At 38.4% G+C, this 26,465-nt stretch overlaps 4 protein-coding genes and 1 pseudogene across 6 annotated transcripts; all 5 read left to right on the forward strand.

Moving 5' to 3' along the window:
• The first annotated feature begins 3,706 nt into the window (after positions 1-3,706).
• Positions 3,707-6,442, forward strand: LOC120001503 (root phototropism protein 2). Its single transcript, XM_038849870.1, has 5 exons — positions 3,707-3,977; positions 4,086-4,155; positions 4,294-4,671; positions 4,831-5,556; positions 5,697-6,442. Exons 1-5 carry the CDS (start codon positions 3,913-3,915, stop codon positions 6,204-6,206), a joined length of 1,749 nt encoding a protein of 582 aa, XP_038705798.1. The 5' UTR covers positions 3,707-3,912; the 3' UTR covers positions 6,207-6,442.
• Positions 6,443-6,970: 528 nt separating this feature from the next.
• Positions 6,971-12,606, forward strand: LOC120001565 (26S proteasome regulatory subunit 6B homolog). 2 transcript variants are annotated; one of them, XR_005468930.1, is made up of 7 exons: positions 6,972-7,553; positions 8,295-8,525; positions 10,520-10,678; positions 10,896-11,048; positions 11,293-11,376; positions 11,718-11,912; positions 12,330-12,606. XR_005468930.1 is itself a non-coding variant. In XM_038849945.1 (6 exons), the coding sequence occupies exons 1-6, from the start codon at positions 7,062-7,064 to the stop codon at positions 11,850-11,852; spliced, it is 1,254 nt and encodes a 417-aa protein (XP_038705873.1). In that variant the 5' UTR covers positions 6,971-7,061; the 3' UTR covers positions 11,853-12,258. The 2 variants fall into 2 exon arrangements, 1 of the variants encoding a protein (XP_038705873.1); XM_038849945.1 differs by lacking the exon at positions 12,330-12,606 and having other exon boundaries at positions 6,971-7,553; positions 11,718-12,258.
• A 148-nt stretch (positions 12,607-12,754) lies between these two features.
• On the forward strand, positions 12,755-18,078 carry LOC120001564 (annotated as a pseudogene).
• A 354-nt stretch (positions 18,079-18,432) lies between these two features.
• Positions 18,433-21,727, forward strand: LOC120001336 (protein NETWORKED 4B). 2 transcript variants are annotated; one of them, XM_038849606.1, is made up of 3 exons: positions 18,433-18,588; positions 19,563-19,674; positions 19,807-21,727. In XM_038849606.1, exons 2-3 carry the CDS (start codon positions 19,581-19,583, stop codon positions 21,498-21,500), a joined length of 1,788 nt encoding a protein of 595 aa, XP_038705534.1. In that variant the 5' UTR covers positions 18,433-18,588; positions 19,563-19,580; the 3' UTR covers positions 21,501-21,727. The 2 variants fall into 2 exon arrangements, with proteins under 2 accessions (XP_038705534.1, XP_038705532.1); XM_038849604.1 differs by lacking the exon at positions 18,433-18,588 and adding an exon at positions 19,280-19,323.
• A 532-nt stretch (positions 21,728-22,259) lies between these two features.
• On the forward strand, positions 22,260-26,129 carry LOC120001791 (pentatricopeptide repeat-containing protein At2g01860). The gene is made up of 2 exons (XM_038850251.1): positions 22,260-24,879; positions 25,033-26,129. Exon 1 carries the CDS (start codon positions 22,442-22,444, stop codon positions 23,945-23,947), a length of 1,506 nt encoding a protein of 501 aa, XP_038706179.1. The 5' UTR covers positions 22,260-22,441; the 3' UTR covers positions 23,948-24,879; positions 25,033-26,129.
• The last annotated feature ends 336 nt before the right edge of the window (positions 26,130-26,465 follow it).

A 26,465-nucleotide genomic window follows, 5' to 3' on the forward strand; every position in this document is an offset into this window, starting at 1 on the left:
ATATTATAGTATTTACAAACGAAAGAGACAAGAAACTATCCCTCCAAGGAGCAACCATTCCTTCAATCAATGATTGTTTATCTCATTGGCTGGGACGTCCATCAAGATTAATGACACTTGGTTTTTTTAAAAGAAAAAGTAAACCGATATGGTCGTCGGTTGTTGGTCGGTCTAAATCTTTGAAGAAAAATGTTTCAAAGATTTAACCCTTATCCATCTGAAAGTGTTGAATCTTAAATTTCATAATGATATCACACACAGTTGCTTGCTGCATGGAAATTGGGAGATGATTTTTATTCCTCATTTTTTAATTCGTACACATAATAGTATAATATATATTAATAAATAAATTATAGATTACTATTCAGATAAGAAATTGAATAGTTGCCCACTGCAAGGGTTAATATCTTTTATTATATGAATATGAATCATAATTTATGTAAATTCTAGATATTTTGCAATGCCATGGTTCATCTCATCAGATGCTTCACTTGAGTTATGATCATCTTCATTATCTCCGTACGTTGTTATTAAGTAGGATATATATGGTTGGTGCTCACCTTAATTTAAGAAAAGAATGTGTGGATTGTTATTAATGTGTGCGAGAATGTACGTACGCAAACTTTCCTTACCATGATTTAAATCCGAAACACTGAATATGCGACGAATATATAGTGTAAAATCTCCTTTGATATAATATTAGCCGTAAACACTATACATTCATAAACATGTGACATGCTTATGTGACTTCTTTAATAATGTTTATTTGTTTTTTTTTTAATCTAGATGGCAAGTCAGATAGACAATCTGGCTTATCGTATAGATTATGTAAGTTTATGGATGGAAAAATTATGAACATATATCATTTATTAACTAGCTATTGACTTATATCATTAAGTTGCAGAATGAATGAGTGCATCGCTCCATACTCAATTCTAGCTAAGCTAGCTGTATCATATACAAGAAAAAAAAAAAAAAAAAAAAAGGGGATCAAAATTAACTTAGTGACTCTAATAAGTTATGAGCAGATAAAAGATACACCGACAGGGCGAGGGGACAGCCCCCAAACGGGTTTTGAAGATTCCAATTTTTCATGCGGCCTTTTTTGGAGTAGGCCTGCAATGCATCGTTGCTGAGTGCAGCTCCCCTCTCTGTGAATCTCTCTCTTATCTTCTTCCTTTGAATGAGAAAGCTCTTTTCAATTGAGTCCACATCTTTGAAGAGCATGTCCGGACCCAGAGTTGGAAAGCCACCTACTTTTCAACACAGGCCACATATTTGAAGATCATGTCCAGACGAACCTGTTTTGCTTTTCACGTGCATGCAAGCTGCCAAACCCATTAATTTTATCTAATTAATTAAAGGAAAAAATTTAGATATAAGTCCTCAATTTAAAATTGTGTTCCAATAAGTACACTCAAAATAAGTTTTATTCTATAAGATCCATAAATATTAAAACAATATTTCCTAACATTTTGTTTTATTAACGGAACTACCCTCATCTTCCCAATTTGACACCCAAATCGGATCTTCCTCCTCTGACGACCGGATCAGGCAATTTTTTTCATTGGTGACCGTTACTTCAAGATCAAATTCCAATGGAACAAGCAGCTGACGACGGTAAATGATGGCTAGAGGTTGGTCGTGGTGCTCCGACAATTCTCATTGGTGGATCGACGCCCTTGATAGATGACCGGGCTGCGATGGTCCACTATACTCGTGAGATCTGCTAATACGTTATCTGTTTTCGACATGCTAATATCTTATCTATTTCTAATATATAATATTTGTTTCTTTTAAATATCTTATTTTTACAGTGCTGAAGAAAAATTAAGTGTGGTAGATGTGGGAAGTTAGGAAAACACAATAGGAATTTATGTAATGTTGCCATCTTATTTTCATATTTTTTTGCTGGATTTTATGATGTATTTACGAATGTATGATTTTTCATTATGATAGATGACACATTTTTTTAAAAAAATTGGATTGTTGATGATATATGTTATTTGTAAATTTATAGGCGAGTGAGATTGATTTGGTTTAATGAGGAAACAAATAACATTTTGGGAAATAGATAACTTATCAAAACAGATAAAATTTCAATAGATCCAAAAAAGACAACATATAAACAGATCCAAAATAGATCCATCAACCATAATAAAAATACAAAAATACAAAAAATGTTTAGTTATATTTTCATCATATCCAAAATAATTATAATATTAATATATACAAAACATATATAATATCATATATGCTAATGACAATCGAAGGACGAGTTTTTCATTTTCATTTTTATTTCCTCTAGATCAAAAACTATGCTTTGGAAATCTGTCTCTGTCTCAAGCGAAGGAAGAAGAAGAAGTTCTGATCTCAGTCGCATCGCAGAGAGAAGAATAAACACTGTTATATGTCACAAGCAAAGGAATAAGATATAAGAAGCAGCGAAGGAAGAAGAGGTAAAGAAAAAAAAATAGAAGCATGTTTTATCTTTAAAGAAAATGACATTTTGGTAAATTTATAACTTTTGTACTTATTTCTTTTTTTTTTTTTTGACTTGTCCTTATTGAAACACACAACTGTCACATTTTTTTTTTATTTTGTGTAAATCACCCTTAATTAATTAAATCATTAATACAATATTCAACTCACATCCTAGTTAAAAGAAATGTAAATTCCATACCCATTTTTTCCCATTAAACAACATTAACGCTCTCTTAGTTTTTTTTCTTACAAAAATAACGACAAGTAGTGGGGAAGGATTGAGGGGAAACCGGTCCACATGGTCCTCTACCCTTTTAGCCTCTGAAAGCGTCCTTCATTCTCAAGTACTGGTGATGACGGCTGCAAAAAGAGATGATAGATCTGACCATCAGATAAAATCCATTTCAATCTAACGGTCTAAAAATGCACAGAACTATGAAGCGGTACACATAGTGAGGAAAGCAAAAATAAAATGAAAAAAACACACTATATATATAGTTTAGGAAAATTTAGAAAATTTTCATGTGCTTGAAAGTGAACTTTATGAAAAATTTGGAGCACTAGAGCATTACAATGAATACTTGGAAACACGTGAAATTTTTAGAGATACTTTAGATTTTAAGTGTCCTTTAAATTGTGAATAATACTCACATAAACTAATAAAAACTCGTCACATGTACTCAAGAGAGAAAAAGAGAGACAAGAGGGGGGGAAAATAATTGGTAGTTGATACTATGGAGTGCTTGAAAATGTATTATCATTGTAGCACACACACTTGATATCAGTTTTTAACATTACTATCAAGACATATCAAATGCTAAACAATTTGTTACTATTGGAGATGCTCCAACACACACTTGATATTACACAATTTGCTGTCATTGGTGATGCTCTTAGGCAGAGTGGATGACGTGGAGGTAGAATCCACGCGTAGACATTCCATTTGCTAGCTCAAATAGAGATGTGATTTCCAGTGGGAGCCCACGTTAATTATCCATTACGGTCCAATGGACCCAATCATGTGGGTCAATGGAGTGGGATTGTTGGGCTACGCATGACGTGCCAATTCAATAGCCAAACGTTTTGGAGCCCATTTAGCTTGATGCATCGTAGCCACTTGTTTTTGAGTGGTGAAGTCGTGAAGACATATCAGTCCCACTTGCCCAACACTGCTAGATCACATTCATGATGGATCTAACAAATATAATTTAATAAAATACTATACTAGTACCCAATCCGATCCATTCAATTTCCCAATATGTCCCAGAGAAAAGTCGCAAGCTGCCACAATTGATGGCTCGATAAAAAGGAATCAATTTTCAAGACTTATATTGGCGTTTTGCATTTGGAAGTGCATAACTTGAAAATATATATAGCCTGTAAAGTCTGTAACCTCTCTGTTTTCTGAACACTCAAGGCCAGGAAAACATGGCGACTACTCCAGTAAGGAGCAACAGCAGACTCTCTCTGGCAATGGAGAGGACTGGCCAATGGTACGTATATAACTCATCCAGGCCAATAAGCTGCTACTTGTTTACCTTCGAATCAATATTCACCATTAGCACTCAATATTAATTAATTTAATTTATGGTTTTCAACAGGGTCTTTTCTCAAGATATTCCAGCTGATGTGGTGGTTGAAGTCTGCGAAGCCACGTTTTCTCTTCACAAGGTTGCCTCTGCCCTCTGATCTATCTACATCGATCGTTGTTCCGTATTTCTTCTTTCGCTTTTCAGGTTGAAATCAATTAACCAAATGGAACTAATTAATTTAAAACTCATCTCATCTGATCTGTTTTTGAGCATGCAGTTCATGTTGGTGGCGAAGAGCAATTACATCAGAAAGATGATAATGGACTCGGGAGAAGCAGACTTGACGAGAATAAGCCTCCCTGACATTCCGGGAGGTCCGGAAACCTTTGAGAAGGCGGCCAAGTTCTGTTACGGCGTTAACTTCGAGATCACTGTCCACAACGTAGCTGCTCTCCGCTGTGCAGCTGACTATCTCCAGATGACGGATGCCTACTGCGACAGCAACCTCGCCAGCCGCACCGAGGACTTTCTTTCTCAAGTTGCCTTGTCCAGCCTCTCCGGTGCCGTCGTGGTCCTCAAGTCTTGCGAGAATTTCCTTCCCATAGCCGAGGACCTCATGATTGTCCAAAGATGCGTGGACGTTATCAGTGGCAAAGTAGGTATCCTAAATCCTAATCCTACCTTAAGTACCAGATTATTGTTACTTAAATTGTTCATCTTTGATTTGATTTGATTATGTACAAAATTAATAAAAATATATAAATAAATAGTTAAAAAGTACTAATCGATCTGTCGTTCACTCGTTCATATATAGGCGTGTAAAGAGGCCAATTTCCCGAGCCGGTCGCCTCCGAACTGGTGGACGGAGGAGCTATCAATCTTAGACGTTGAACTCTTCGGGAGAGTCATCACCGCAATGAAGCAGCGAGGAGCCAAGGCCCTGACACAAGCTAGTGCTTTGATAACATACGCAGATATGGCTCTTAGAGAACTGGTCCGCGACCATTCTGGGGACGGTTCCAAGACGGTAGGCCCTGACGACTCGGATCTCCGAGTCCGCCAACGAAAACTCCTGGAGTCCATCGTGGCTCTCTTCCCATCGGAGAAAGCCGCTTTCCCTATCAACTTCCTCTGCTGCCTTCTTCGGTCGGCCATTTTCCTCAAAACTTCAAGTGCTTGCAAGACTGGGCTGGAGAAGAGGATCTCGGAGATATTGGAGCACGTGACGGTAGAAGATCTCCTGGTTCTGTCATTTACTTACGACGGGGAGAGGCTCTTTGATCTGGAGAGCGTGAGGAGGATTGTTTCGGGATTCATGGAGAAGGAGAAGAGCATGGCCGTGTTTAGCGGGGGCGATTTCAAGGAAGTATGTTCCGCTGCTATGCAAAGAGTAGCCAAGACTGTGGATTCTTATCTGGCAGAGATCGCAACCTGCACTGACCTCAGTATCTCAAAGTTCAACGGCATCGCAATGCTAGTCCCCAAAGGTGCTAGAAAAGTCGACGACGACCTGTATCGCGCTGTTGACATATACCTCAAGGTAATTATATATGGCGCACATATAATTAATATCTTTGAAATTAAACGTAATTAATATTGTTTAATTTACTCAATTTAATTATATATGATATGAATCATGGTTAATTTGATTAAATTGGTTAATTATATATCAATATGCAGGCTCATCAAAATCTGGACGAGATAGAGCGAGAGAAAGCTTGCAGTGTGATGGACCCACTTAAGCTTTCCTACGAAGCACGAGTCCACGCTTCACAGAACAAGCGCTTGCCGGTGCAGATAGTTCTCCACGCGCTCTACTACGATCAGCTTAAGCTAAGGAGCGGGACTGATGACGGAAACCAGCTGACTAAGACTACCACTACGACTACGACTACGAGGAGTCAATTGCAGACAGACTTGTCACTGGTGAGGGAGAACGAGGCCTTGCGATCCGAGCTGACCAAGATGAAACTTTACATCTCAGACATGCAGAAAAACCAAGGGTTAGGGAGCTCAGCCAAGAGTAGTACTGCTGCTGCAGGGAGCAGCAGGAAGGGAACCTTCTTCTCCTCCATGTCCAAGACTTTGGGGAAGCTCAACCCCTTCAGGCATGGCTCCAAGGACACCTCTCATTTGGAGGACGTGGATATTGTTAACAAACCTAGGAGGAGAAGGTTCTCCGTCTCTTAGCTAGGCTACTGTTTGCTGTTTCTCTTTTACCTCTATACATGGTTTAGTATTTTATATTTTTATTGTGATCTGGGAATTATCAATATTCTGGTTTCTGTTTTTCTTGGAGATTTGTCATTGTTTGTATTTTCTGCGCTGTATTATGTACCATGTGTGATTTTGTTATTATAAATAACATTTTTATCGGTAGTTTTGTATTATAAAATATAATACAAGAACATCGATCAATTGTATAATTGTATTGTTTCACTTTTCTTTCTTTATTGGTAGATTTTTCCATTAGCATATACATTTCCTTTATAATCGTGTCATTCATATATAAATACTCATATAACAAAATGTACAAACTTTGATAATAATGTACATGCTATTAACCAAATGTTATTGTATCCATTTTTTTAAAATTTTATTTTACTCTTTAGTCTTGTCCAATTGGTCTGGGTTACTGCCAGTGGAGAATTGGGACAGAGTTCTACGCTGGTTGAAGGAGATGGAGGATGTCTATGAACTATGGAGGCTCACATTCTAAATATGATTCTGAAATTTTGATTCAGCTCTAATTCGAGGATATTGTCCTAAAGATTAATCTCTGAAATTATCATACCAAAAAGCAAGGAAAAAAACTCTCAAATTATCGAAGATAAGTACTGACTACTGAGCCCAATACATAATTTATTGGGCCTGACTTCCTTTTGCCAACTGGCCTGATTTAATTTTGCAGATTGGGCTAGGGGAAGTTCATTCACACCTATAAAAAATTAAAAATCCACTTCCCATGGCATTCTTCCTTGGTACTCCAGCCCCATATTCTCTCCATTGTGAATTGAAGGAGGACAAGTGAGAAGCCGTACGATAATGGCTGTTTCTGTTTCTGCAATGATTGTGGACTCAAAGCTTCCAGCGGACCCTCCGCCTTCCATCCCCATGACCAGATCCGACACTTTTGACTCATTGTCAGACGAGGAGGACCTCTACAGTCGTCTAAAGTCCCTGCAGCGTCAGCTTGAATTCATTGATATCCAGGAAGAATATGTCAAGGACGAGCAGAAGAATCTCAAGCGCGAGCTTCTCCGCGCCCAAGAGGAGGTCAAGCGGATCCAGTCTGTTCCCCTCGTTATTGGTCAGTTCATGGAGATGGTCGACCAGAACAATGGCATCGTTGGCTCTACGACCGGTTCCAACTATTACGTCCGGATCCTTAGCACCATCAATCGTGAATTGTTGAAGCCCTCCGCTTCCGTAGCACTCCACCGCCACTCTAACGCTCTGGTCGATGTGCTACCTCCGGAGGCAGACTCTAGCATCTCTCTGCTTAGCCAGTCCGAGAAGCCCGATGTTACCTATAACGTATGCTCTAATCACACCTTTTTATATTCAGTTGGTCCCGGTTTTGTTAGATCTAGGGTTTCCGAGAAATCTGGCTGGCGGAAAATTTTAGGGCCTGAGTTTTTTTCCTTCCCTTTTTCTAATAAGTTGCTCCTTCAACTTTCTTGCAGTCTTGAATTCTTCAATTGAATGTTTAGCAAATCTGGGCCATATATTCTATTGCTAGAGTTTAAGTGTTAGAATTAGGAACCCAGATCAGAAGGCAACAGTTTGGCCCCTGCAATTGGTTTTGATATTTATGCATAATATATAGATAAGAACTCTTATCCTTTTTTATTACCATTAGGGTCCTGCCTGATTTTAGTAGGAAAATACTACTAGACCGGAAAAGTAAGTTCTCAGAAGTTAATACGCAGAGTTTAGTTCTCACACGTGGAATTCTGTTCATATGCATCATTTTGACAGCTTAAACATATTTCTCCTGATATCTAGGTGTATTCTCTATTTTGAATCTTTGATGACTCTGTTTACGTCTTTTTGAATATGCTTCATGCCTTAATTACTTCAAATTTTGTTTTCTCTTGTCAATTCTTTTCACCTTATTCGGAAAGAGTGGTTGCCTACACTTGTTATTGCCAGTGTGGTTGCTGGTATTCTCTGTCTGTTCTCTAATTGTGAGAAATTCATTCGATCCTTGATGTAGTTTCCTATAATATTTGACTCTGATTAATTTTCTTTGTATTCATTATATGTATTCTTCAGGATATTGGAGGATGTGACATCCAAAAGCAGGAAATTCGTGAGGCAGTGGAGTTGCCACTCACTCACCATGATCTATACAAACAGATTGGCATAGATCCTCCTCGTGGTGTTTTGCTCTATGGTCCTCCGGGAACTGGAAAAACCATGCTTGCCAAGGCCGTTGCTAATCATACGACTGCTGCTTTCATTAGAGTTGTTGGCTCTGAATTTGTGCAGAAGTATTTGGGAGAGGTATGTATAGAATATTAAAGTCTTTATGGTTATTATATTATTTTTATTCCTAAAATTAGCGAGTGGACATGTGGAATGTATTCTTAAAAGAGAAGTGTACCCGTGTAGGCACTTTCAAAAGTGTTGTTTGTGCATCTTTTTTTTGAATTTTTTTGCATTGTTGTGTGCACCGTCATCTTGATTTTTTTTAAATCGTTTGGCAATCATATATCTATTGGAAATGGCAAATATTGGTTTCGTGGTTGAGTTGCTTCATTGCAATCAGGGATCACATTTTTAAACCATGAAACAACCTCATTAGAATTCAGAGATAAGGCTTTGTACATCTCCCAGTTTCGAAGTCCGCCACCATTGCAGAAGCCTTGTGCACCAGTTGTTGTTTTCTTCTTTATATGCATTCTGGAAAGCACTAGGCAATCATGGCAGTTGATATTTTTGAGTTTCTTTATTACTTGGATAAATTTACAGCGTCAAACAAATTTTATGAGATTGATTTAAGGAGGCACTTGTGCTTGCAAACAATCTATGCACAGTGTTATGATGACCAAATTGTTTGAACTGATAGGGTAAAGTAGAATATCTTATTACTGTTTTGTAGCTTCTTTCAGTGCCCATATCTCTTGGAATTATTGTTGTATGTTTAATTATAACTTTATGTAGTTATTTAATTTATGCATAGTACTGTACGGAAGAAGTAGTGAAGTACATCAGGTAGGTGTCTTCCAATTTATAATTGTTAATAGTTTATGAGTGAGAATGAAAAGTATCAATTCTACAAACTATCACTTTATTTTTTCAGAGCTAATCTCGTAAAAGAAAATCAAAGGAGTATATCATTTCTAGTGTTGTCAAAAATGTCTTGGTATTACCAGTTGCTTCACACATGTAAAGCAAAAGTTCTCGTTTTTAGTCACATGTTAAATTTATTTGGTCATATGCCTTGAACATTGGGTAAATGGTGATTTTTTTTTTCTTTTCCTTGTTTTCTTCACATGTATCTATGTCACTGCTTTCATTATTTTTACACTCATTATCATTCTTCAATGTATATAAATATTCTCGGTATTCAATTTCTATGAAAAGTAACTTTGATCAATGAGTCCTGTTATTGTTAAAAAGTATAACAAGAGGGTGACACGTGGAGGAGTATGAGTGGGGCACTTCTTTTAGTCCTATTGGTTTAACTTTTTCTGCTCAGGGTCGCTGTGTGTTGTTTTTAGGTGGTTGCTGGCAGGAGAGTAAGGTATTCTGTTTTGGTGGATTGCTCTAGGGAGAGAATCGGAGGTTCTAGTCCCTTGAAGGCTAGGGCTTATGTTCATTTTGCTGTGTTCTTCCTTATTTCTGAGTTGTAATAGACAGTTTGCTTGATCATTAATACCATCATTAGTTTATATTACTGTGATTCTATCAATCAATTTTGGGTATTTTAATTTATTCTGTTTGTGTTTAATATAAGAAATTAGAATTAGAATTTTACAATTCTTATCTTCTTTTGATAAGTAGTATCCAAGTGTTTATTTTCATTCTATTTATTAGACCTTTAAATGATATATTTGGCTTATTATTGAGAAATTGATAATCAAAAGTAAACAAAAAGCACAAGAAGATCTTAATTGATTGGATATTCTGGTTAGAGGGTTGACCTTATGATCATCCTTCATATCTTAAAAGTACGTGTTTCATTGTATATGAACTTGCATTTATTATTATTATTATTGTTGTTGAACTTGCTTTTGCTCTTTGCAACTATGCATTTTATGTTTTCTCACAGTGTTTATTTATATCAGGCATGTCTGTTAGGCTCAGGGTGAATATGTTGACTAGATTTATGGAATTCATGTCTTTATTGTACTTCCTACTTGTCATACATTGTTAACTAATGTTGTTAGAGATGAAAATGACTTTTGGTTGGCCGTTAACCTTGCTCCTTTTATCTGGATTGGCAATTTTTTATTATGTTACAATAAAATGTATTCTTCTTTGTTTTACGTTAGGGCCCTAGGATGGTTCGTGATGTTTTTCGTCTAGCCAAGGAGAATGCTCCTTCAATCATCTTTATTGATGAGGTAGATGCTATAGCTACTGCTCGATTTGATGCTCAAACTGGAGCCGATAGAGAAGTTCAGAGGATTCTTATGGAACTTCTTAATCAGGTATTGATTAGGAATAAATATTTACCTTTATATTTTTCCATTAATTAAGGCCTTTGGGTCTTGACAGAGGATTAGTTTGTCAATTTGCAAAATTATCTTCTGGTTAATATGGATGTGTCTGTTTATGATGGAAATTTGTTTTGCCAACTGACAGTGTTATTTGTTGACTCTGTTTTTTTAGTGTTACTTGTTCACATCTCTTCCTGTTTTGTTTCAGATGGATGGGTTTGATCAAACAGTCAATGTTAAGGTCATTATGGCGACTAATCGTGCGGATACTTTGGACCCTGCACTTTTGCGTCCTGGAAGGCTTGACCGAAAGATTGAATTTCCTTTGCCTGATAGGAGGCAAAAGAGACTAGTTTTTCAGGTGGGTCTTGTACATAATTACATGTGTGATGACGTACCCCTTGTGAGCCTCAACTTATTGTTTTAGTTTTTTGTGTTTTTTTGTAACATCTCTCTTTTCATTAACTTTTTTCATGGAAAAATCAAAATGTCTCTCAGGAAGACTCCTTTTCAGCTATTTAATTGATTGTAATTAAATTGTTTTTCTGCACTTTATGAAGTTATCAAAGGTTAAAGCTTCTTTTAAGTGGTTTCTTTTTGTTCAGGTTTGCACTGCTAAGATGAACTTAAGTGATGAGGTGGACCTGGAGGATTATGTTTCTCGGCCAGATAAGATTAGTGCAGCTGAGGTTGGTTTTTTATGCAGTTTCTTTTAGTTTCGATTCACTTGAGCATTACTCTTGCACTCTCAAGGTGAAATTTTATTACGTGCATGTTCTCCTTAGTGTTTTTTTAATCTTGTTATGAGCACCTGTTTTTTGCAAAGAACTTGAAATGTTACAATGATTGGATTATTGGAAGTTGGTGAAGTTGCTTAACTTCTCTTGTTTTACAGTTGTTTTCTCTAATGGGGTGTAGAAGTGTCTAAAAATAATCAAGAGGTGTTCATTGATTATATGTAGTATTCCACTTTTTTATTTGCTCTTTTTGTGTGTGTGTGTGTGTGTGTTAATTGGATGTCCATCAACAGATTGCAGCTATTTGTCAAGAAGCAGGAATGCATGCAGTACGCAAGAATAGGTATGTCATACTCCCTAAGGACTTTGAGAAGGGCTACCGAACCAACGTGAAGAAGCCTGACACCGACTTTGAATTCTACAAATGACGAGGGCTGGAAATGTGTATGGAATTCACATAGCACCTGGCTTGGACAGTTTCATTTTAGGTACATACTTTTCTTTCTCGCACTTGGCATATCCTGTGGGATGGCTTCTGTTATAGGCATTCTTGCAATTTTATATGTTATGCATAGTGCAGTGAAGACGTACTGCATCGCCAAAATTTTCATACATGCCTGAGGGCAATCCATGTGGTATTGACTATGGCTGGGGACTGTTAATTAGTGGCGAATGGATAAGTATTGGGGATTGAGTGGTTGACTTCATCATAGAGATCCTTGTTTGGGATTTGGGATCTCTGGTTAATGTGTGTTTTATGATTCGTGAACGTGAAGGTGAACTGTACTCAAAACTAAAATTCTTATTAGTGTAGAATCATTTTTGTCACCTTGAGCATTGATCCCAAAATTCTTGCTATGAGGTTGAAGTGATTTGACGCAGTGCTGGTTCTATTATCCTGGCAGGGAACGTGGGGCATTGCATACTTGCATTTCTGGAAAGTAAATTGGCTTCTGAATCGTGTAGGTGGAAGTGTGGAACAATGGAGGTATTGGTTTAGTGTACACTATAGGTATGACCAGTTACATGGACGACTCAAATCAAAGTCAGAGTTTATGATAAACAGGGCTGTACGAAAAATTAAGATGGTGGAATATTTAGTGTGCTCGAGAGAGGATAAAAAAGTTGGAACTTTAAACTGAAGATATTAATGGACGTGAGTAGAAAGTCAAATCATTCTTCCAGCTTTGCATATGCTCCCTCTATTAAGTAAAATGATCTTCTCCTCCCAGAATCACCTTACAACTAAAATGCTACATTAATGGAGAATATTGTATTTTCCAAATCTCAAACAAGGAATGAATAAATGTTACTCCCATTCATTAATCAAACGAGGAATGACGCATGACACATGCAGTGTGTGTATAGATATACGGTAAGTAAAGAATCAAAAGAGGTTATTGAGATTCAAGGTTTTATTTTCATAAGGGTTTGGGATTTGGGTAGTTTTTCATCCGTTGTGGTGACCTTCATATTCCTCGGGCATGGTTTAACTTTTGTGTGGGAACATGGTTTAACTTTTGTGTGGTCTGTGGATCTTTCAAAAAAAAAAAAAGAGGCTCTTGAAATGCATTTGGTACATATTATTAGGTGAGGGTCGTTGGGTGCTGTTATTATAATTTATAATAAACAAACAAGTGCGTGAGAAATGGTTGGATCCTTTAAACTTCCAAGTCCGATCTATTCTGCCTGCCTGATTCCTGTCACCCAAATCTTTATTCTCTTCACTCACATCCATACAACGTCCTACACGTATTTCCTTCTTTTTCATGGTAACATGTACGTATTCGATCATTATGAATGTTCCACGTTTGTAACATAGTTGTAATTGGAGTAAATAAATTACTTAAAAGGTCGTATGATCCCGTCACATGACCATGCGCTCATCACTCAGACCCTTTCTGCTCTCTCTCTGAGCTCACCCGCTTGGTCGCTCCAGAGTTCAGAGTCTCCAGACCCCAAAATGCAACTTTGAGCTCAATCCAACACCCCCAGTCTCTTCTTAATTAGCTCCAGCCTCCAGCTTGGCTGAGCAAAAGTCTCCCATCCTTTTTCACTTTTGTTTTCTCTTTGTACTAGTTCGTCAATTGATACAAAAATGTCTCGCTCTTCGAGGCAATCCTCAGAATTAGAGAGTTCCTAAGTTCGTACAACATTCACGCCGTTTGTTATGGAGCGGTACTGATTTAATACCGGATCTGGAGCTCCAACTATGCGAAATGCCGTCCCAACTTGTTCTCTTCAGCCCGATGGAACAGGAGCTCTAGTGGGGAAGCAAACCGCAACTCATTATTTTGGGACGGGGATGGTAGGATCCGGCATGCTCATCGTGTTTTCAGGTTCGATCTTTCTGCTGCCCTTCAATGCCTTTATCGATAACCCAGCATTGAATTGATAACCCTGCATTGAATTGGTAAATCTGCATTTGATTTCATTTAATGTTCGAGTTTCTAAAGGTACCCATTTATAGAGCAAGAGAGAAAATGGGAGATATTAGTTGAGAGGCTACTTTTTTCGAACTTGCAGCACTCGGACCATTGACGAGTGTGGGGTTCAACTGTTCAAGACGTTCACTTATTTGTTTCATTTATGTTACAATAATAAGGCTTCTTTGTTATCAATAATTTAAACCATTCTCAAATTTAACAGTTGCATTATGAACTGATATAGGCTTTTGTTCAACGACTCCAGCTATCAGTTATTTTTTTAACTCCTCCTTTCTCCCCTAAATGCGGTGCTTTTAGTTTGAAACTACCTCTCATAATCTCTCACGTATTTTTGCATCATATAAATATGTTCTCGTTTATGCACAGCCCACTTGGCCCCCTAACAAGCACAGGCCAGTGTAAATTGCAAGGCAATTGCTCACCGTAAGCTCTGATGATAATTTCCGGTCTCCCATAAAATTTTTTTTAGCAAGTATAAGCATCCTGTTTTTCCTAACCATATCAGTTTTTATGTATCTGCTTTTGATTCTCTGTGATGATAGAGAAAGGACTGCATAGTATGCCTTCATCACCTTTATTTTTGTTGTTAATGAGAACCCCATTTCTATTTGCCTTTGTAATCTTTTTTTCCTGTCTTTTGGCTAGTGTGATGATGAAGAATGGGCATTTCTTTAGGGGGCCTTATAGTGCCTTGGAATAATGTAATGTGTTCGTTGACTTTATTCCTTCCTATATGTGATTGCCATTGGCTCTCAGATTTAAAACCTTTTGTTATAAATTTTATCATTTCTCTATATTATGGCTATCATTTTAGTTACTTAACTATGCCGATTTCTTTTCTTCATTGAGAAAGGTCCTCAAATAAAGATGTTTAAAATTTTCAGTTGGTGCAGATACTGGACGCAACTGCTTTGTTATGGTTGCCCTGAAGGAAAGATTGTCTCAACTTTTTTTAATTTTATTTTGGTGTAAATGCTTTTTTGAGCTCTTAAATGCCAGTGATACCAACGTTAGTGTAGTTCTTTAAGATCTTTCTTAAACGATTAAGTTGTACCAGGTACTTCTGGCATAAGGAAATTTGTTTCTTTGATTTTTCATCTCTATATGATTGTCTACTTGTCCTTGATAAAGTTCACTTTTAAATTGCAAGAAAGTAAAACCAGATAAAAGAAAAGAAAAAGGTATAGGCCAGTATTCTTTGTTATATTGTTCATTGATCATGGCAATTTGCATTTGACAGAGCTTAGTACTGTTTGCGTGATAACATGATAACTGCTGCTAATGGTTGAGAAATCACTTCTACCTCCAACAGCCTGCCTCAATTTATGAGAACTCTGTTTATAGTTTGTGTAATTGGCACTTGCATTGCGTGGAAAGAAAATTACCTTTTTTTCGTCATTCTTCCTTCACAGGTGAGACTTTGTTTGCTGCCTAAAGTTGTGCTGGGATATCTGTGCCATTTCGGCAAAACAGCGACACCTGCAGCGGTGACATCATCAGTACCCCAACCAAATTCGTTTGCCCAGTTAACAAAAGTTTCAATGGAGTTCTGCTGCACTTTGATCTTACCATATATTTTGGTGGTGGCAATTATTTTGCCCTCTGCTATTGTGGATCTGAACTCTGATAAGCAAGCTATTCTTGCCTTTGCTGCGGCTGTACCACATCTTCGGAATAACTGGAGTTCTGCTTCCTCCATCTGCATGTCTTGGGTGGGCGTCGCTTGTAATGCAGATGGCACTCGTGTGACTGCCCTTCGGCTTCCTGGAGTAAGGGTTTGTCGGCCAAATCCCAGCCAACACACTTGGTAAACTAGATGCTCTCACAAATCTCAGTCTCTGATCAAATCTCCTAAGTGGAAATCTTCCTTCTGATGTTACCTCTCTTCCATTACTCCAATATCTTTACCTCCAACACAATAACTTCTCTGGTATATTCCTATCTCCCTTTCCTCCCAACTCAATGTGTTGGACCTTTCATTCAATTCCTTCAGTGGCAGCATTCCACAAACAATTGCAAATTTGACAGAGCTCACTGGATTGAACCTCCAAAACAAGAATCTTTCTGGACCCATACTTGAACTTAACCGTACCAGGCTCAAGCGTTAGAATATAAGCTACAATAATCTCAATGGCTCAATTCCATCATCCCTTCAAAAATTTCGTAATTCATCCTTCGTTGGAAACACTTTGTTATGTGGACCACTTCTTAAACCTTGCTCCGTCATTTTCCCTCCACCTTCTCCTTCTCCAAATTTCTCTCCTCCCCCGGTAATGCCTCACAAAAAAAACTCCAAAAAGAGGCTGACAATTGGAATTATCATTACCGTTGCAGTTGGAGGGTTTGTGGTACTGCTTCTTGTGGCTTTAATTACCTTATGTTGCTGCTTAAAGAAAAAAGATGGCAGAGGCAGAAGTGTGCTGAAAGGAAAGGTTTCTAGTGGTGGGAGGGGTGAAAAGCCCAAAGAGGAGTTTGGAAGTGGGGTGCAGGAACCTGAGAAAAATAAGCTGGTTTTCTTTGAAGGATGTGCTTATAACTTTGATCTTGAGGATTTGCTGAGGGCTTCAGCTGAAGTGCTCGGGAAAGGTAGTTTTGGGACTGCATATAAGGCTATATTGGAGGAGTCAACGACTCAACAACAGTGGTTGTAAAAAGGTTGAAGGAAGTCATTGTGGGTAAAAGGGACTTGGAACAGCAAATGGAAATAGTTGGAAGGGTCGGGCAGCATCCAAATGTTGTGCCACTTCGTGCATATTATTACTCGAAGGATGAGAAACTACTGGTATATGACTATATTCCTGGTGGCAGCTTATCAATGCTCTTGCATGGTATGCCCTATTTCTTTATTAATCATTAAATTGCACGACTCATAGTGGAACTTTTCACTCACATAAGTCACATATATACATGAGTTTAGCACGAATCTTACAGTGGATAACTGGGGGACTTACATTTAGTAACACTGCCACCCCAAAACAGTTTCATGCGTTTTCAGTCTTCGCTGACGGCATTTTCCATTCTGTTTGTTTGGAAGAGCTATCATCAGAAATGGAGTGTAAGAGATGAAGTTATACGCATCTCTGTGAAAGTGGCATGATTATTATCTTGCTCTTCCTATCTTTTGGATTAGAATTAGCTTCAACTATCTATTGTATAATGTTAGTGTATCTGTTCCTGACGTTACAAAAGAATCTCACAGATTCTTGAGAATTTTGACTTTTCTTATCAACTAGCCGGCCATCTGGCCTTTTTTTTTTTCCCCTTCGTGTTCCTATCAAATCCATATTCGGATTCATGGTAACTACCTTGGAAAACTCAATGTGCAAGAGTTCCATAGCTAACTTTCCCGTTGTTCTGAATCAGTATTTTCCATAGCTAACTTAATTTGCTTTGTTGGCAGGAAACAGGGGAGCTGGGAGAACTCCATTAGACTGGGAAATAAGGGTTAAGATATCCCTTGGAGCTGCCCGAGGGATCGCCCATATCCACTCTGTGGGTGGTCCAAAATTCACTCATGGAATATCAAAGCCTCGAATGTCCTCCTCAGCCTTGACAATGATGGCTGCATATCTGATTTTGGCACGACTTCTCTTATGAATTTCCCAGCCGCTCCATCTCGAGGTGCAGGGTATCGTGCTCTAGAGGTGATTGAAACGCGTAAGCACACACATAAATCAGACGTGTACAGCTTTTCGTCCTCCTACTTGAGATGTTGACAGGAAAAGCTCCACTCCAGTCGGCTGGGGGTGATGACATAGTTGATCTCTCTAGATGGGTCCAGTCTGTTGTGAGGGAGGAGTGGACAGCAGAGGTTTTTGATGTTGAGTTGATGCGGTACCAGAATATTGAAGAAGAAATAGTGCAAACGTTGCAGATTGGGATGGCATGCGTGGCGAAAGTCCCAGATATGCGACCCAACATGAATGAGGTGGTTCGAATGATTGAAGAAGTGCGGCAATCTGAGTCGTCGAACCGTCCATCTTCTGAAGAGAACAAATCCAAGGATTCAAATGTGCAGACTCCGTGATTGATTTGGCGTTTCATCCAGGATATTGAACCTAGCAAAGAGTGGGTGGGTTCTAGGGTGTGAGATTCTTCTTAGGGATGTAGTGGGAAGATACATTTTTTTTAGGTTGATTTTTTAGTTGATTTGTTGTAATATTCAATTAAATGTTGTGAATCAATTGGTTGAGGTTTCGAAGAAAAACTGTGTCCTTTCCAATGAGCCGTGAGGGAGCTAATCGCTAATGGTTGATTATGTGCACGAGAGAATGAGAATAACAAGTATTAACTGTTAATGAAGTCCTATTGTTATTTACAATCAATTATTATTACACACACTAATTGGAATGGTAAGATTGGTGTATTATCACTTCCTGATAAGAGATTCGAATCCTCTTTCTCCGATTTAAAAAAAAATAAATAAAAAATAAAAAATTTAGGTTAAAATAATGATCATATTTTGGAGCACGTAATATTATTATTATAAAAAAGAAAAAGAAAAAAGAACTTTGACTTTCCAGAACTCCCATGTGATGTGGTGTGAGAAACAAACAGCAATTAAAAACGCTATATAAATGGTCCACTCCACCCGGCCAGCCCGGTGTGTACATGAACTCTCCTTCTCTCTCTGCGTGTCTGTGAAGGTTCTCGATCTACGGTTATTCCGCCATTATCTAGAGGTCAAGAGAAGCTTTCAGTTCCTTGAATCTGGCCGGTGAGTCTAAGACCTTCGAATTCGATTTCTCTAAATTTGTTTTTTTTGGTCATTTACACAAATAGTTTAGCTTCTTTTCAATTTCTCGCCCTCAGAAATGTAGAAAAATATATCCGATATTCCAATTCGCTTCTGTGGCCCTGAATAGTCTGAATTACATATTTCCCGATTAATATTGATTGTTGCATTTGATATATATATATATATTTATATTTATATTTATGGGTCTAAATTAATTTTTTGCTTTTAAGTCGAAAGTCAAATTTAGTTTAGAAAAATGAACAAGAGAGAGACGCGTGGATTTAGCTGGCCGTCTGGTTCGGACAGTTGTGTGACATGTTTCTAGGCTGAGCTATGCACTCACTCACTCACTCACATCCGTCTCAAACAAGATAAGCTTAATCAGCCATGGGCCCCTTGGCGTCCCGGTGCTCATAAAACAAAATAAGAAAAAAAGGCCCTTTAATGACGTTTGGGCTTGGACTTTATGGTTGCAATTATTGGGCTGGGTCGTCAAAATCCTTGCTAGAAGATGTCCGGATTTTAATTTGTTGATTATTGTAATTCCTCATGTTGATTCTGCTTAATGATGTTCTGTTTTGATCAAAAAATAAAAGTCCAATTTTTTCAAGCAACAGCATGCATGCGCCATAGATAACTAGTTTATCACTCGCGCTCCAATTTAAACTCTTCAATATCTAGTTTCTACAAGCCTCTCAAATGGAGAATTCTTTGGTAAGAAATTGCTTCTTATCTACTCCCATTCGTCCTAGCTAGCTAATTAATTCCAGGTAACATGCATGGTCATTTTTGTATGAGTTGCTCTTGCTTTCTGCTAATTTCCCCAGGCTGCCTCGTCTTTCTTATTCTCACTTTCGTGGTTCATGTATTCATTATTCATAGAGCGGACAGCTTAATAATCACTATTCAGTGTGGTTATTGGTTATTCATAGGCTGGCTCTTTCTTGTTATAGGTGCAATCAGACAAGTCTATGAGGAGGATGGAATCAAAAAAGTCCCATTCTTGGTGGTGGGATAGTCATATCAGTCCCAAGAACTCAAAGTGGCTTGCCGAAAACCTAGAAGGTTAGCAACATCTCTGTCTAATATATTTATTACTTCATAAACAACAAGCAAGTCATGACTAAGTTTAATGCTAAAACCATCCGAACCCCAACATGGGGTTCAAAAAAATGATGAAACATTTATTGGTCTCAGAGATGGATCACAATGTCAAGCGGATGCTGAAGCTGATTGAAGAGGATGCAGATTCATTTGCCAAGAAAGCTGAGATGTATTACAAGAAGAGGCCAGAGTTAATTTCTCTTGTTGAGGACTTCTATCGCATGTACCGGTCTCTTGCAGAGCGGTATGATCAAGTGACAGGAGAATTGAGGAAGAACATTCCATCAGATCTTCAATCCCAGGGGTCAGGCATCTCGGACATTGGCTCTGAAGTATCCTCCACGTGTCCATCTCCTGATCACAGGAGAAGACATCGTAAATCTGGCTCCAGAGCTGCTGGTTTTGATTTCTTCCTGGGCTCTAGGGGAAGTGCTAACCAGAAAGAAGACGACGATTCATCCTCTTCAACAGATTTTGAGTCAGAGTCTGATGGTTCCTCGGTCAACAAGTACTCAAACCTAGCTGGAAACGGTGCTGATACATTGCTGCAGAAGAGGATAGTTGAATTAGAGATCGAGATTCGGGAACTGAAAGAGAAGCTACAGATGCAACAGGAAGAAAATGAAGATTCGTCATATAGAGGATCAAAGAATGCCAACTCTGAGGAGTTTCTTAGTAGAATTGCGGCATATGAGCAAGACCTAAAAAATGCTAATGAGAAGATACGGCTCTCGGAAGATGAGATTGTCAAGTTGAAGATTGAGGTCCAAAAATATAAGTCCTCCAGGTTCACCAATGGTTTCCAAGCAGACTTGGAGTCATCAACAGAGAAAAATAGATGGAATCAAGAGGCCGAGCTAGAGCTTGAGATGGAAGAGGCAGCGGAGCCTCAAGATTCTGATAGCACAAACCAGGCACTAATAGAAGAGCTAAGGATTACCAAGGACAGACTTGAGAGCTCCAAGAAAGAAATTTTTAGTTTGAAGAAAGAAGTTGAGAACAACATAAACTCTGAAATAATCTGCAACTTGCAAGTTCAAATTGAGTCAGCCAAGAAAGACATTGCTTCATGGAAAGTCAAGCTGAATACTGAGAAAAGGGAGGTGACCAAGTTGCACGAACGAATCACAAGGCTGAAATCTAGTGTATCGGACAGGGATAATGAGATCCAAGATTTGAAAATAGCAGTTTCTGATGCTGAGCGGAAGATTTTTCCCGAAAAAGCTGAGATTAAGGCCGAAATATCCAAATTATTGGAGGAGCGAACTTTATTGGAGGAGCAAGTCAGAGAATGGGAATCACGGGGTCGTTGTCTAGAAGATGATGTTAGAAAAGTGCAGGCTGAAAAATCAGATAGGGAAGCAAGCCTAAATCTTGACATCAAACAGTTAAAGACAGACATCAAACATTTGAACAAAAGCATCTCAGCTTTGCAGCTGGAGAGAAGTCAACTTAATGGAGAAGTAGTTGCACTTAAAGGGAAAGTCGTATGTAGAGATGACAGGATTGATGAAATGAACAAGCACTTGCACCAATTGCATATGGAACATGTGCAGCTGATTGCTGGTGCTGAAAGGGCGCACAAATTGGCAGATGAGTTGAGGTCAAAAGCTGAGGAGCTAGAGAAAGAGGTTGAGAGGCAGAAGGTTGTAATTTTGGAAGGAGCTGAAGAGAAACGAGAGGCTATACGGCAATTGTGTTTTTCACTGGAGCATTACAGAAATGGATATGAAGGGCTTCGAAAGGCCTTTATTGGGCACAAGAGAGTACCAGTTTTGGCATCTTGATTTTACCATGTGAACATGAGCTACTTCACTTGTAGTTTCTTCTTGTCTTTTGGGTTGAGGTTACCTGGTTTTTACTGATGATGGACAATGGTATTTTGTCTTGGATCTTCTTGGGTTTCTATATTGTATTACTAGAGAAAGGAATAATAGCAGTGAGCACCACATCACCCAAACAAAGTGTATACTGGCTGCATTCTAGTTCTACACATGTTTGTACGTTTGTTGGACACATGTTTGTTGGAAACAAAGTGTATACCATGTCTCTAATTTTACGAAAATTATCTTCCATTGAGATATCAAAATAGTATCAGTTACTCACAGCATCGACAATTTAGCCGAACCGAGCCCTAGACGTATCAAAGTATTCGCCAATAATTTAACAGCAATAAAAATATGTAAAACAAAATACCTTCTCACTTTCAGAAACCTTGTCCAAGACTTGAGAGATATTTGCCGTCGGGCTAGTTACTTTTCCCACCTTAACTCGCGCAGGGTAAGTTTGGTACTTCCAAAAGTGCACGAGGGAAGAAGAACTCCTCAACTCTGCCAACCTCTCTCTTTATGACAACTAATCAAGCAAAAGCAAGCAATATAACGAGAAAAGAAACCAATGTTGGGTCAGACGATGATATGGGCCCAGCCCGTTCTCTTAGAACCTGGCCCAACTTTAGTCATCGTGCTTCATGATTCGCGAACGCTCCATGTTGTCTTATGACTGTTTTTGTCCTTTAATAAGGAGCCCAAGTTGTGAATCCCTTAAATGAGATACTCTTTCCTACCGTTTCGCTTGGCGGGTCAATACTCTAGATGGAAAGGCCGCAGATGAAGTGTTCGATGAAATGTGTGGCTCATTAGTCATTAGAGTGCCTAATTCGGTTTCTCATCTGCAACAAAATCTTATCGAGGATTCCAGATTCCAAATTTCAATAGTTTTCTGATAAATGGATTGCAAATTGTCGAATTTCTTTCTGAATCCAATTATGCTACCAATAGGAAAGAAATTTCCAAAGAAGAGCAGAGCCACTTTGACGGCTCATTCCAGTACTCGAGTCCACTATAAAAAGCTAACGAAGAACCTCCGTTATCCACAGCGCCAAAAGCTCCCTCCGGATTTCGGGGTTAACCTGTTCTTGAAGAAGCCAAACCCCCAAACCGATCAGTGTCAATCGGATTCCACTTGTAACAATGACGATAAAGAAGAAGAAGATAGTGAAGAAGAAGACCAGAAAGATGGTGGTATTGTTTGGGAACCCGATGAGATTGAAGCGATATCGTCTCTATTCAAGGGAAGGATTCCTCAAAAACCCGGAAAATTGAAAAGAGAAAGGCCTCTCCCACTCCCACTTCCTTACAAAATACGACCTTTGGGGCTTCCTACGCCGAAGAGACATGTTAAAACGGCTTCTCCAATGGTGGCCTCTTCGCGGGCATCCATTTCCAATCAAGTCTACAAGAACCCGAGATTCCTCATTAATTTGGCTAGGGAGATAAGAAACCTTAGTCCAGATAGAGATGTGTCTGTCCTTCTCAACAAGTGGGGCCGATTCTTGCGCAAAGGGTCCTTAGTAATGACGATTCGAGAATTGGGACATATGGGTATTCCTGAGCGTGCTTTGCAGACATTCTGTTGGGCTCAGAAACAACCTCTACTTTTTCCAGATGATCGGATATTGGCTTCGACCGTTGAGGTCCTGGCAAGCAATCACGAATTGAAGGTGCCGTATGATCTGAAAGGTTTCATTAATCTGTCATGTCGAGCTGTGATTGAGGCGATGGTGAGGGGGTTCATAAGAGGTGGAAGCTTAGATCTTGCTTGGAAGCTTCTGTCCATCGCCAGAAATTGTAAAAGAATGCTGGACCCAAGTATTTATGCAAAAATGATACTGGAGCTCGGGAAGAACCCAGACAACCACACACTTGTAGTGGGCTTACTGAAGGAGCTCGGGGAAAGGGAAGATTTAAATTTAAGACAGCAAGACTGTACAGCTCTCATGAAAGTTTGTCTAAGGTTTAGGAAATTTGAAATTGCAGAGAGCTTATTTAGTTGGTTTAAACAATCTGGGCATGATCCTAGTGTGGTGATGTATACTACTCTGGTTCGTAGCCGTTATTCTGAGATGAAATATAGGGAGGCATTGTCTGTAGTTTGGGAAATGGAGGCTTCAAATTGTCTCTTTGATCTTCCTGCTTATCGTGTCGTCATAAAGCTTTTTGTAGCGCTGGATGACCTATCTAGGGCTGTAAGGTATTTTTCAAGACTTAAGGAGGCAGGTTTTTCTCCTACATATGATATATACCGGGACTTGATGATAATGTACATGGTATCTGGGAGACTGTCTAAATGCAGGGATGTCTGTGAGGAGGCAGAGATGGCAGGATTCAAGTGGGAGAAACGAATAACGTCACAGTTGCTGCAACTTGAAAGAGAAAGGAGATTGGTTGCTTAAATCTCCTTTGATTTTGTCCTTCAATCTATTTGTTGAAATTTAATATGGTGATGGTGTCATCACCAGAGCTGGTGAAAGAAGTGCTCTACACTCAGGGAATAGTGTTCGGGTCTTGGACCCAGAATGTGTTGTTCGATGTCGGGCAAAGGACAGGACGTGGTGTTTGTTCCTCATACAAAGTATTTCATATATAAGTGCATTGTGTTTATCTGTTTTTTTATATTTAATTTCTGATTTCATGGATCATGTATTGATTCTTCTGTTCACTTGGTCTTGCTACAAAGAACATGTGTTTCCAATTAATTCTTCGATGTTCAGGTACTAGATAAGGTAGTCTTCTTTATTGATTCATCGTTTGATTTCTGGTTTACATATAGCAATAGAGGAAGAGAGACATAGCCCGCTTTCTCTGGATCTACGTTATGTTAACCTCAACAAATCAAAATGCAATTCACTGAAAAATGATCATAAAAAATGTGTAGATATATTAAGCAAGTAATAGGAGATTCGAGGAGTCTGTCATGGTTTTTAATTGCTGTTGCCATCTGTATGTTCTCTTATTTTCTTTTTCCTTTCAGATTAATATATTCTTTTGTTTACATTTTCATCCCTTTTTTTTTAAAAAAAATTTCGTTAGTTTTCCTTACTACTGTTCTTCATTTTTCTCTAACATTCTGTTTTTTCAAATGATAATTCAAGTTATCAGAGTCTCACAAAGAAGCACATTAAACGTGCAATGTAACAGAAGTCTTAGTACGGTTTTCCACTTAGTTGGAGTGCACATTCTAGCTTCCACTCCATTAATTATCATGAATCATGCGACAACAAACTTTCTTGAGCAGGATCTGTTCTGTAGGTTCTTACCTCTGTCCTTGAGATATAGGTAGACAGATGAGTAAGGCAACATACCGCAACAAGGCCAATCTTTACTGGTTTGTAGAGGAACAAATTTTTTGAATTCTTACTATATTGAAATCCTATTGTTAGCCATAGTACATTCATCATTACCAATCATATATATAGATATATATATGCCTATTATTCAAAATAAGCACACTAATATTATTGTTCTCAATTTGTTGCAGAACTTTCAAGATTGATGATAGATGAATCACTGGCATTGAATCGTTCTTGGTTTTTTTACTGACACAGAGTCACAGATTGAGAGTTTAAAGCAATCACTTTGAAGAAGAAAGTTAGGAATTGCCGTTACATAGTAAGGTTCTCCTTGCTTTTGCGAAACACGTGCATTGCTTAAGGTTTGTCATCTGGACTCTGCTACTCGCATTTAGTATATCTATTACGAATGTTCTCTGTACTGAAATAAGTGGAGGAAAAGTGGAAAACATAGGCAATTGACTGCATGTCTATGCTAATTCTGGTACAACAGAGATAAATGTTCACTTAAAAATGTAAAGTGGTAGATAAAGGGACAAGTGTTAGCCATCCAAGGTGTTTTAATTTATTTGTCGCCTTTCTTGCTGGGATGTAAGCTTTGCTCAAATTAGTTGAGTATACGGTGATGCAAAAGTGGGAGGATTCCACGACATTCTAAACAATGGGGTTTTTCCACTCAGCCCTGGTGATCCTTATAATGATTCCGTGACAATTGTGTGTTGGGAGTTAATGGAGATGGCCATTAAAACCTTTCTCGTTAGTTTGTGTCTCTCAAATGGAATTTTCTATTGGCTGGAATATTCAGATAGGTTGATTTGTCCCTTCTGTTACTGAATCTTGGAAGCTGTTATTCGGTCCAAAAGGTTAAAGAATCCTGTCATTATATGCTCCATCAAGTGAATCCCAAGCTCTATCTCATGAATGGATATTGTATTGAATAATATGTGGCTGATGAAGGCAAGGATTTACAGAAAGAAGGAAAATCACCTGCCACTCTGCATTGAAATTGTCCTTTTGTTGCCATCTAACTGTTTCATATTTCTTGCAAACTTCCCCCCAGTATCTCATGCAGGTTCACTTTGGTTTGGTGCCGATACCAAGAATTGGCTCTGAGGAAGGTATTTTCTTTGTGATCATATTCATACGTAGTTAGAGGTTTGAGAGTATGACTGTTATAGCAAGAATATTTGTGTTTTCTTTACTCTTAAGACTTTCTCCTGGCTAGAAACGCATAATCATGAGTATGGAAAGATTAAATTGAATGCTTATTTTGTAATTTGTACAATGCAGCTTTGTTTTTGGTGAATGCAAATTATGCAGATACCATGTTAAACATAGTTGGAGAATTAGGATAGCTGCTGATGCTATAGTTGGTGAAATAAATGAAGAGTAATTATTTTGTGGATGCATTCCTTTGCTTTTTAATAAGTAAGTATCTGAATTAACACAGGATTATGGTTGCTAAAATAGAGAAGTTGTATTTTTGTTCTTATGTATTGGCACTTGTTATTTATAAAGAAAGTAGAATCAAAATACCTCCGCTCTGCTCTCCTCTGGTGTCGTCAACGAGTTAAACTAGGGGATGATATTTTTGCTAAATTTGAGAGCGGAGCAGAAAATG

The sequence above is a fragment of the Tripterygium wilfordii genome, chromosome 7 (assembly GCF_013401445.1).
Source record: "Tripterygium wilfordii isolate XIE 37 chromosome 7, ASM1340144v1, whole genome shotgun sequence".
In the NCBI taxonomy this organism is placed as follows: Eukaryota; Viridiplantae; Streptophyta; class Magnoliopsida; order Celastrales; family Celastraceae; genus Tripterygium; species Tripterygium wilfordii.

Coding starts and splice junctions, on each gene's coding strand:
- LOC120001503 (XM_038849870.1), top strand. CDS start 3,913: ATGGCGACTACTCCAGTAAGGAGCAACAGCAGACTCTCTCTGGCAATG. Junction 4,672..4,830: donor TGGACGTTATCAGTGGCAAA/GTAGGTATCCTA, acceptor GTTCATATATAG/GCGTGTAAAGAGGCCAATTT. Junction 5,557..5,696: donor CTGTTGACATATACCTCAAG/GTAATTATATAT, acceptor ATCAATATGCAG/GCTCATCAAAATCTGGACGA.
- LOC120001565 (XM_038849945.1), top strand. CDS start 7,062: ATGGCTGTTTCTGTTTCTGCAATGATTGTGGACTCAAAGCTTCCAGCG. Junction 11,049..11,292: donor AAAAGAGACTAGTTTTTCAG/GTGGGTCTTGTA, acceptor CTTTTTGTTCAG/GTTTGCACTGCTAAGATGAA. Junction 11,377..11,717: donor ATAAGATTAGTGCAGCTGAG/GTTGGTTTTTTA, acceptor GTCCATCAACAG/ATTGCAGCTATTTGTCAAGA.
- LOC120001336 (XM_038849604.1), top strand. Junction 19,675..19,806: donor GCTTGCCGAAAACCTAGAAG/GTTAGCAACATC, acceptor TATTGGTCTCAG/AGATGGATCACAATGTCAAG.
- LOC120001791 (XM_038850251.1), top strand. CDS start 22,442: ATGGATTGCAAATTGTCGAATTTCTTTCTGAATCCAATTATGCTACCA.